This window comes from Carassius carassius, chromosome 19 (genome assembly GCF_963082965.1).
Source record: "Carassius carassius chromosome 19, fCarCar2.1, whole genome shotgun sequence".
NCBI lineage: Eukaryota > Metazoa > Chordata > Actinopteri > Cypriniformes > Cyprinidae > Carassius > Carassius carassius.
The window spans coordinates 11,762,020-11,774,419 of record NC_081773.1 but is presented as its reverse complement, the minus strand read 5'-3'; the positions used below and the strand labels follow the sequence as shown (position 1 = coordinate 11,774,419).

The window sequence follows — 12,400 nt, the reverse complement described above, 5'->3', positions numbered from 1 at the left end:
CTAACCAAAAGACTTTTTGATCAGGATTTCCTAAACCAAAATTAATAAGTCTTTGAAAATCAACACATCTGCAGCTGAAAAGATGCACAGAAATTGCTTAGTCACACCACTGTAGCTTACTGTCCTTTAGACACTGATCCTTACCCTCTTTTCTGTGATGAGGGGTGGAGTTGTCTGGGACCTGGATGCAGTACAGCTGCCTGGTCTGAATCCCTCCACCGCAGAGAACGCTTACATTGTTAAGCCGTCTGTCCAGCTGGCTGAGAAGAGGGGCCACTTGACAGTTCCCCCAATCTGTGCTCTTCCACACATACCTGGAGAACAAAAGCACACGCATACTTTGGTGAAACACACTTCTTTTGTTTTGGCCCTATAGTCTTATTACATCGTTCTGGGTTCCTCTCAACAGTTGCATTGGATAAATGGACACAGTGAGCTGCCACTGAAAGATACTAATAGGCTTAGCTTCCTGTTTTCCGGTAGGAAACCATCTACTAATGAAAATGCATTAACTAAGCAAAATGTTATGATGCATAACGCAGTGATTTTAATGAAATAACAGTCTGCTGCTATTGATCAAAAACCTAATCTCATTAATTAGCTTCTTCTAATCTTTGCTATGCTTGGATGCAACAGGGGTTCAGTAAATAAATACTTGGAATGCAACACTCAAAAAATCCTTTAGTACTTTTTTTTCCACTTTTACATACAGTAGGATATTAATTATTATTGGGAGGCTAGAATACAAACCTAGGACAGTTTGGTAGTAAGTCTCCGATGATGTTGCAAGCTTCCTTTTCTTCAAGAGCGGTGCATTCTTTGCCCAGTCCAATAGGAGTCTGCGTTATGCTTCGAGTCCTAACTCGAAAACCAGGCGACATATCCGATGCCCTACATGTCTTTGAACACGGACTCCAAAGGGACCAATCAGAGGTCTCGCAGTCTCTGGGCATAATGCATGACTGGAATGTTCCAGGGCCGTTGTCAAGAGTACAAAGACTAAGAACAAGAAAACAAATAAATTAGGAATGAGATGCCCAACGAAAACATATTGAAACATTTCAATACTGCCAAAAAGAGCAATATGTCATTTAGAGTTGAAAGCACACAGTGAGAATATGCTTTATGAGATAAATGCCATTAACTGTTCCTCTACTGCTACTATTTAATAGGCTGTTATGAATGCAATTTGTAATTCATTTACAACTAGTTTACAAGGCCCCCCCCCCCACACCAAAAAACCCCAAACAAATCTGATTCCAGAGCAACATAGCCAACTTTTCATTGCATAATTTGCATATTTAATAATATGAGTAGAATACCTGTGGCAAGAGAAGACTAAATAATTAGTCAGAGATCCTCAAATTTTCTTAATAAACTGCAATGCTTGAGTGATGGTATACAGCACTTTTTTTGCATAGCAGACACCAGAGTGTAATGAATGTAAAGTGAAGCATATTTTAAATGAGTTATTCACCTTTGTACCTTACGAAGCAACATCTGCAGTATGAAATATGAATAAATGCACAACAAATTGGATATCTAATTAGCGATTCATCCATATAAGTCACCCGATTCAATTACTTGTGTATGTCCTAATCCATTTGTGTAGCATTCATTTTCACTTCATTTTAAATGATAATTAGACTATAATTGGAAAAACTGCAGAAATTGAACTCAGGTGGGAAATATTCAAATCGCTACATTTCATTAAGCATGCATGTAAGATTCACAAATGAATATGTTAATTAGAGCGAATGCGCCGTCTCACTGTAAAATAACACCGCAGCCTCTCTCTTGTTATGCTACACCTGTAGTAAACCTGTCAGACCCCATTCTGCACTACATACCCCAACAACACCCTCCTCCACTTTGAACTGTGAATGAGGATGCTTAAGAATCCATATTAAACAAACATGGAATGAAAAAAGAAAAAGCAGAACGAACACCTGCCTTTTCCACAGATGAAGACATTTTAGTCATTGAGCCAACTAAGATTCACTTATAAAACATACATATGCTGACAGAATACAGTCAGGACTTGCTGCCAGACATAGATTTGCTCTCAGTGAAAATAATCACAGATGACACAACACCCAAAGAATGCAAAGTTTCACTACGTCAACTCTAATTTCATAAGCTTCTGTCTTCATAAGCCAATGACAGGTGACAATGCCAAACGTGTGAATAATGAAGATATTTGTGTGTCAAAGCACAGCATCCTCTTTTCACCTGACATGAGGATTAACAAGGGATGATCCCCATTTTACAGTCTGTTTAAACTTACATATCAAGAACTGTTGCTTTACGCTCTTAGAGTTACACAGCTCTTTGCACTTCATATAAGGCCCTAATCCGCTTATACTACAGCTATAAAACATATTTACTTAAAATCCATACAGGTTTATGTCAAAATAACACTTTAACTAATAATAAATTCTATAAATGGCCATTGCATTCATAAGATCAACAGAATTGTGTGTGATTTGTTCTAAGGCAGCAGTGCTGTACAAACACGTCTGTCTCTGGCTAAGCACCAGCCAAAGAGTGAACGCAGGTTTGAATTTAGCAGCTGATGCTGTGCACTGGTGTGATTGTATCAAATATATTTAATTAGCCTACATGACACCTATGTCTGGCTGCTTTTAGCCTTACCCTGGAGTTGGTTCACCCTCCGCCTATGACCTCGCTTTAGTTTCATATGGATTACATAATCAGATAATATTCGTTTTCGATTTGAATTCATTCATTTAAAATTAGACACTTCAAGCTCAGATACGGGAAAGACTGTACCTCGCTTTACTTTCATACGGATTATATAATCAGAGAATATTCTTTTTCGATTTGAATTCGTTAAAAATTAGATTGCATTCATTTTTATCTTTAGACGTTAAATTAAAATTTCAAATGTTTCAAATATTGATTTTAGAACTGTTGAAATTATTTACTGTATGTAACAAAATGACTTTATAGGTAACTGTAATTAAATTACCTAACAATGAGCAGTAATCTCTTACTTTACTTTTTCAGTGGACCATAACCAATTATAACGTATTGATGCTTTTCTGACGTCATTTGACACATAGGCCTACGTGCTGTGTCGCGGTAGCATACAATGGCAGAGGGAGGCAAGACACATGTACGAGTAATTAAAAATGCTCCAACTACTTTAAAAGCTGATATCTGGGCACATTTAGGCTTTTATGAACAACCTGGTAAGCACTGCTCAACTGGAGAAGACACAAGCTGTGTGTATATCATGGCACGCACAAATAAAATATGCAGGGGGTAATACCACTAATTAATTAAAACTAGTTAATATTTACAGTAAATGTTTTACAAGAAAGTACACTGCACTATATAAGTACTGAAGTAAACTCCTTACATTATACACTTTTAGTATTTTCTTTTGTGTACTTGTTCTATAAATGCTCCTGTTGTCTTCTCTGCCCAGACTTGAGTTCTGTTTGTTTCATTCAAGAAGCAATAAGTAGACATACAGTAAACTACCTTGGATAGCAAGCTGCAGTAGAGAGCACCATGACACAGGTAAAATACAGCGAAAACATGAAAGTCTACATTTGAGATTTAAAACCTTTATCAGGAGTGCCTGCCTGCAAATCAATATTTTGCAAAGGAGGCATCTTTAAAGTCATGTTCAAAGCCTGCCTTAGTTCCAGCATTCATTATCCTCAGTTTGCGGGAAATCCATACTCCTTGTGAGCAGAGGATGAGCTACATCTCAACGACTTCTAATTCTACCAAGAGCAAAATGAGAACAAAGCGCAAACTACAGCTTAACAGTGACTGGCCATCTTTCCAAACTTGTACTATGGATGCAGAGATTGCAGTAAAAGAGTAAATCCGATCCTTTCCATCACGCCATAGTGTGTTCTGCTTAAAGGCCTGGCTCTCCCATGCTGCCTTAGCGGCTGCCAGAGGCATGTCTCTCTGCTCACCTTGTATAGTACGGCAGCAGGAAGGAGATTAATGGAGGTCTAACCGATTTAACTAGACCCACTTCACAGAGCCGCTTCAAAAATCCAGCTGCACAGCAATTCCTTTCACACAAGCAGCAGCAGTACCTTGCTGGGAATAATCTGGGATTTAGACCTTAAAAGGGTTTATGTTCTCAGAGGGTTTGTCTCTCAGGCATGCATTGCTTATACACAGATTATTGTAAATTGAATAGACACGACAGATGCATTCAGGGCTTCTTACCTCAGCATGGCGTTCTTGCCGTCGCTGCGCATGCAACGAACTTGACGCGTCTGGTAGCCGATCTCCACTTCCAAGCTCCTGAGGCTGTGGTGGTGGTGGAGATGGTTATGGTGGTGCTGGGAGCTCTGGATGTGTCGTTTGACAGTGTTCCTCTCCGTATCTCCTGTGGTAAAGTCCAGCATGGTCCTTCCGCTCATCCAGAGCCCTTTGTGTTGCGGCTGCCTACACTCGCTCCAGGGGCCGACTTTAAGGCTGTATTGATGCTCGCTTTCCCCAACCGGACAGGGCAAAAGGTTTGCACAAGTCCTTGTTTGGGTGAGGTTGGGGCAGTTAGCACCTCCATACATCGGTGCTGCTAAAACGTGTCGGGTTTGATGCTGGAGACCCGTGCCACAAGTTCGACTGCAGCCAGACCAGGAGGAGAAATCGGATACGATGCAGTCGTGAGGGCAGGGGATCAAGCAGGCCTGTTCGAGCGCCGGCCGCGGTGAAAAGAACTCGCATATCCTCTCTGTAACCACCGTGCGATTTGAGGTGCGCACGCAGAGGACCTTTCGTCTCTGGATGCCATGCTGGGCCGTAACACACTCCGTCGTCCTCGGTTTGAGCTCATTGGAAAGGAATGATGCTAGAACGCACGGCCCCCATTCTGAAACCTCCCATTCAAAGAGGTCCTGGTGCCATTCACACACTTTAAAGCAAGGCCTCTGGCTCTCGGGTTTGTCGGAGTGCCGGCAGTTGGAGTGGTGCGTGGTCCAGCCTTCTGAGTGGATGCACCACACTGTCCTGGATTGAACCCCGCCAGTTCCACATTCTTCTCCCATACACCTGCCCCACTGACCTGCAAAAGGGGAGATGAAACAATAAACATTAGCTCTTTAACTTTAAGGATAATTGATTCATTGACATAAATAGTTATATAACTCATAACCAAGAGCTTCACCTAGTGAGCGCACATAAATCAGCGGGATATCTGTGGTAGAGCGCATCATCTGGAAAGTGTTCTATTTTAAAGGATTAGTTCACCAAAAAATAAATCTGTCATTATTTGCTCACCTTTATGTCTTTCCAAACCTACATGAATTTCTGTAACATTTTCACACAATAATGCTATAAACTTTGGTTTAGCACATTAATTTGTGAAAAGAATTATGGTAGGTAGGGCGTAGGGGGTTTGTGTGTAACCCCACACAAACCCCCTACCTCCTGAAACATGGACCATCTCACCTCCTCTACCCCCAAACACCTCCCAACCTTTCCACATCACTGAAAAACTGTCTGAAACATTCATTTTTGTGCAGTTCTCCTCTATGCGCACTAGACACTTTACACACACACTGCTGTATGTACAAAATACCACAAAAGACTTAGTAATATGTGTGTTTACACGCTCATGCACTACAAATCATCTTGCACTGTTCCCCAGCCAGCTGCTTGACTTACAATGTTTCTCTTTGCACATGTGCAGTATTATGTGAAGCATTCGTATAGTCTATATATTTTTCTTTTTCAGTCTATGTATAGGTAAACATTTATATATAGTAGATTAATTTTCAAAATCTGTCAGTGGGTTAGTTGTGTATATGTACAGTGTTTTTGTGTAGTATTTGTATAATTTCTATTTTTTGCTTATGTATAGGTAAACATTTATACTATATTTATAGTCAAAATCTGTCAGTAGGTTAGTTGTGTATAGGTTTATACCGTTTAACTTCATTGTTGTATGTCTGTATTTATGTAGCACCTTGGTCCTGTGAGACACAACATTTCGTTCCACAGTATGTACCCACTTGTAGCTGAATGACAATAAAGCTCAACTTGAACTTGAACTAATTCTATAATATAGCTTTAGACTTCCAACTCCAGTGTCATTTTTAACCCTTACAAACACTGGTCTGAGATAAAAATCAAATCATATAGTAAACACATGAATATTTTGAAATATTACAATTTTAAAAAAAATTATTATAATTTAATTTACTCTTATGACAAAGCTGAATTTTTTGCAGTCATTACTCCAGATCACATGATCCTTCAGAAATAATTATGATATGCTGATTTGGTGAAACATTTATATATATATATATATATATATATATATATATATATATATATATATATATATATATATATATATATATATATATATATTATTAGCATAGCTGAAATCATGATTTTAATCATTTTAATTCTTTGAATAGAAAGTTCAAAAGAACATTTATTTGAAATACAATTTTCTTGTCAAGCATAAAAGCTTTCCAATGTAATAGCCTTACTGTTACATTTACTATGGAAAACAACACTGCAAAACTGTAGGCCTATATAGTTTTGGAAAATGTACATGGGAAATAATTGTTTATTTAGTTCAATTTAATTCTGTTTATTTTAGTCCTCACCGACAACTTTTCACAAAAAATTAATTAATTAATTAATTATTATTAGATAATTATTTACATAAAACTATCATATGGATTCAGTTTTGTGATTTTGTGCCATTTTCAGAAGCCATCCAGACCATGGTCAACTTATATATATATATATATATATATATATATATATATATATATACATACAAATAAAAGTGTTATACTTATGTCATACTTAATAATTATCTGAAAAATGAGCGGATTAACATCGCAAACACTGATAAAAAAATCTACTGAGACTGACCAAACAATACATATTTTAATAACATATTGTACAGTAGATGCTTAATGTAATGTTCAATAACGAACAAACACATTGAAAAGACATCTTGTACCATACATGTGTTATCAAGGACTCCGTAATAAAAATTATATATACATATATATATATATATATATATTTTCTTTTTTTTTTTTTTTTTTTTTTTTTTTTTTGTTTCTTTCTAAATTGATGGCCACATAAAAGCTCATCTATGCAAACTGAAAATAAAAGGTAAACAAAAAGGTTGTTAAAAAAAATCCATGCTAGCCTGAAAGCAGCATACTCAGCTACAATATCCTAAACTGCTGAATAGCATTGTAGCTCACTGAAGCACATCATTAAGTTTTTTCATGAGACGGCAACACTGCCACAGGTTTAACACATCACCATGTTTATGTATTTAACTGAGGGAATTACACGTCTCCTATGCCAAAGTGTGCAAAATAGCTAATAACATGTAAACACCATCATTTCACATTCATTCCCCTAAAGAAGCCAAATATTACCATTTAAAGGCATTTCAATGCCTTCCACAGACTTCTTCCCCTGAGTCTACAGACTGACTACACATGCACAAATGGATCTAGATTGATTTTTCCTCTGTTATTGTACCTGCATATAAAGCTTCGGGCTAAAACCCACAAGATTCAGATAGTGAATGTGTCTGCTGTGTTCCTTTAAATTCACACTTGAAGCTGAAGTGTGTCATTTCTGACAGTAGCCTCAAAGAACCTAATGCTATTGGTTAAGTCAATGTTGCTCTATTAAACTAGTCAGGATGTAAAAATAAATAAATAAATAAATAAAATTGCTTATTTTTCAGACTGCAAATGAACCAGCCTTTTAATGCCTGATATTAACAACAACATGCATCTAAAATCTACAAATTAAAAGCTTTGAGAGGCCAAACATCACCTATAACTTCAGAAGGCAAACATTATATTGCACACACCACATATGAATAACCCTCTCAGTGCAGACACTCTCAACCTCAGAATCATATTCATAGACATTCGAGTGTGAACTACAGCTTGTGGGGCTGTACAGAAATGAGCAGGCACAGACTCAACACGGTTGTTTGTAACACTGAGCACCCATTTCAGAGTAAAGTATCAAGAGTGGAGCAAATATCTACAATAGAGACACTACAAACACACTCCATGTGGTGAGAGGTGAATATATCCTACATGGACATCCAAACATAGCCCTAGCATGGAAGAAACCTGCAAAGGGATGTTAGAGAGGTGCTTAATGTAAACATTTACCTATTCAGAGCTGTGGTCTTACAGTTTGCACTATTTTAAACTAATGCACAAAATAACTATTGCTTAATCACTTAGGCACACTGTCTAGTGTTGTTTTCCATGCCAGACTGGTTAGCCATTTCACACAAGCAAGTGGTGTTGTTCCACATGTCAACACAGTTGTAATTCAGCGGTAGGTAGGTAATCAGAGCTGTGTGGATATTCAGACCATTGTTTTAACAACACAGTTCAAAAGGCAGGTAGTTTAAAACGAGTAACTTACATGTTAGAAAATATTTTCTCCACCCACAAAAAATAGGTCCATATGACGCAAAATGGCCTTACTGAATTAAACATTTGAGCAAATGATATACTGACTTGCTCAAGGACTAAACTATTAAGTGTTTTTGAATGAATTAGTTGAGTGAATGATTCATTCGGGAGGAGCAAAATCATTCAGTCAAGTCAATTAGAGGTCGACCGATATATCGGTCGGCTGATATATTGGGCAGATATTTGTCATTTTTTAATATATTGTCATCGGCCGATATCGGTGTTTAGTAGTGCCGATTTAAAGTCAGGTACGTAATAACCTAAATGCTGCAAAACGCGTCTGCAGCGGTATTATTATTATGTGCAAAAGCCACTTGGAAAAAAAAGCTTTCTCACCTGAATTAAAGGGGTTTAAGTCTGAATAAAATGCTAGTAGCAGGACTGTAAAATGAATAGATGTGATTATGATCAGTTGATAAAATGGAGAGAGCACGCCATACGTTTGAGATCCTTGTTGATTGTTTCCCGTCAAGGAGACCGCTGAATGCGCCTCTTTAAATGGTTTCGTGGTGCTTGTTGTTGTATTTTAAAACGCACTTGCAATGTTTTCAAATGACACCATAGTATTAAAATTTTTTTATCCCAAATGTAACTGTGGTGCTTGAGGATGTGCTGCACAGTCAGTGAACCGCTTTTTTCACATCAAACATTTTATGCAAGTATTATGACCAGTACTTTATTTGATCCTGTTCTGCAAAATGTTTGATTTTGAATTTTTGCATTCCGCTAGCCCTTTTTGTTTTTAAAAATCCGGCATTTACAGTGCATTAGATCGTGACAGTGCATAAGTGCTTGCATAAGTGGACAAGCGAGCGCGGGTTTGGATGTATTTCGAGGTTATTGCTCACATCACGTTCTGCACATATCCAAATGTTTCCATATTCGCAATGTATCTGAATGTTAAACTATAATATTTGTTTATTTTTTTTAATGTAAACTAGATGGAAAAGATCATCCTCTTCTCATGAGCAAAAACGTCCTTGGCATAACAACAGAGTGGACTGGTATACTACAGTCTATTTAAACTGACCAGTGTAACCTTTTATATGTTTGTTTGACTGTACTTTATTTTAATAATGAACTCGTGAACAGGTGAACTTGTGAAATTATAATATGATGTCATATACAAAAAAAAAAAAAAGAATTCTACAAATTTCCAAATTGTAGAAATAAGTAATCCACTTCACTTTACTGCAATGCTCCATTCTAGGGGTATAACGATTCACTTGTTTTCTTGATGCATCGATTTCAAACCCTGACGATGCATATGCATCGATCTTGAAACATGATTTTTGAATCATGAATTGCCGATCTCGGACAGTAATCGATTCAAAATGCTAAGAATAGAATGAATCGTGATTTCTATAGTGATTCTAATACTTTCAAAATATATACACATTAAGTTACTACAAGCACAAATTAATGGAGACATTGAACAGTGTTCGTGAATCGTGCCTCTAATCTGTCCTTCACATGCTCCACTGTTTACCGCCTGACACTGTCACAGGATTGCGCTCGCACTCCGTTCGTCTCTGACACAGCTGATGTGCGATCTATAGGATTTGTGGCCAGTAATACTAAAGTGAAGTAGCTTTACTTTTCTGTAGTTTGTCAATGGCTCTCAGCATCTTACCGACAGCGTTACCTGAGCAGTCGAAAACTGTATTTATTGCATGGACGGAGCAGAAATGTTAGTGTCTAAATCATATGCACAGTTTCATTGAATGATAAATATGTTTAAACAATGCGGATGAACCAAATGTACGAAGGAAACTGTTAAAATAATCACAGCATTAATGACGACCTTGAAATAAGAGCACAAGGTTTATCTGAAAATCAGATGCATGAAAGTAGCGTCTGTAGCTTTAGCAAACAGACATCTGGTGCATTTTCTTTCAGGATCATCATTCGCTGATGGAGAGGAAAAGTTAAATAGCTAGCCTACTATAGCATTTTATTTTGTGAAAATGAGATAAAGAAGTTTTCACACACAAAAAGAGAAGTGATCTCACTCTCATAGACGTGCCAGCCTCTATCTACAGCTAAACTGAATAAAAGCAGAATGAACTGATGAAACGTTAAAAAAACCCACAATAAGTAAAATTTATGAATGATGCAGTTCTAAGTGACATTTAATTACAGAACATAAACTATAAAGTATATATTCTACCTTATTCTGTGCAGAAAATTAAAATAATTGCTAATTAAATGTAGCCTAGTATAGAAAACAATCATAAAATTGCCATTAGAAAAAAAAAAATATTGATTACAAATGATTGATTATTGTCCAGTAGTGTATTTGATTTCTTACAGCTAATTAAAAGTAATAAAAAATAAGAAAATTCCTTGTAAAAATGAATAAAAATTTGAATAATTATGAAAATACATAGGCTACATACATAAAATTATTCTATTTGATATTTCTGTCACTTCTGAAATGATGGCTATGCCCCTGGTGTGACAAAATGTTAGCCTATACATAATACTCTTTAAGCTCTTTTTTTAAATCTTGCATTACATAATTTTTTACGTATGCCATTTCGCATCATTAAACTAGCATTTAACAATGGACAAAAGGTTTTTTTCTTTCTCTTCCCTATGGTTCTCTAACCATAAAGGCTGCTGTAATTTGCCCCCTGACTAAGCATTTAAAGATTTTAGGGGAAACATTTAAATAATCCTGTGAATGCACTTAAAAATGCAGAATCAAATCGTTATAATCAAATCGAATCTAATTTAATTGTGAATCGAATCGAATTGAATCGTTCTAAAATTTGTAAAAATCGTTCTTGAATCGAATCGAAAACCTATGAATCTTGAATTTAATCGCATCGCTGCCTTCCCAAAGATTCATAGCCCTACTCCAGTCCTACAGATTTAAAGTGTACTTTCTTTTAACTCAGCTTTGAGGTCACACTGATTTTCTACTGGTCATATGTCTTACATGGCACAAATTTGCAGAATTAACCAAACTTGAACACTGGAATGCAGTAAAATTTCCACAAGCTTGTGTCTTCTGTCTCTCGCATTCGTATGCGTATGAATGGAAGTCAATAGCATGAAAACAATAGAAAAGTCCTCATCACTAATGCACAGACTGACATTTGTCTGGAACAAGCACAAGCAGTGTGATCACATGTTTAAAAGTCACAGTGTATATTTATATTCACATGCATTTGTCAGTTCATAGCCAGAGTAAGGAGCTAAATGGATTGGATATTGTATAGATCAAAAGTCTGGCTAAGCAATACTAAAGCATTCAGTTTGCAGAACTGACATGAAATATCCTCAACATGTGTACACACCTGCACACACGCACAGCTGCTGACTGTTGATGATCCAGCCAGCTCATAAAATCAGTGAATCACTGATCTCTAACAAGCAACTGGCTCCTCTCAATCCACTGCACCTGGTCAGCACAAGGTGTTTCCGCACAGACTCATCCCAGCCACTGCGGCTGTTCTAGCACCAGCTGTGCTGTGAGGGTGATTTATAGCACTGTGATTCAGAGTGATTACACTGACAGAGCAGCAGCAAACACAACAAACTGTTCCTTTCCAGAGATCTACACCTCCAGGGCTGAATAATCACACAGTCCATCACTGGCCAGACCCTTCTAATCACAATGCCCCTCTTTTGGGCTCACCTTCAGCTTGTGGCATCGCCCCATTCATTACAGCTTTTGTAACTACATCAAGAGACTGGCAGGGCGCTTGAAACACATCCCTTTCACTCACAGCCTGATCTTTTTGTTTAATGTATGTAAAATAATATTCCACTTACATGTTAAAAGAACAATTTTCCCAAAAATGATTTATTCAAAATGAGTTATTTACTCATTTTCATCTTTCAAATACGAAATAATTGTGTCAGGGAAATTGTAATCATTAAACATACAAAATACATAAAAAAAG

General features: G+C 37.0%; 1 protein-coding gene across 2 annotated transcripts in view; it reads right to left on the bottom strand.

Moving 5' to 3' along the window:
• thsd7ba (thrombospondin, type I, domain containing 7Ba) overlaps positions 1 to 12,400 on the bottom strand; it is a 274,856-nt gene that overhangs the window by 123,802 nt on the left and 138,654 nt on the right. For both annotated transcript variants that reach the window (XM_059499834.1, XM_059499833.1), the window contains exons 4-6: positions 4,222 to 5,062; positions 751 to 999; positions 145 to 314 (exon numbers count right to left, since the gene is read on the bottom strand). In XM_059499834.1, coding sequence (XP_059355817.1) covers positions 145 to 314; positions 751 to 999; positions 4,222 to 5,062 — 1,260 coding nt within the window. The remainder of the gene's footprint in view (positions 1 to 144; positions 315 to 750; positions 1,000 to 4,221; positions 5,063 to 12,400) is intronic.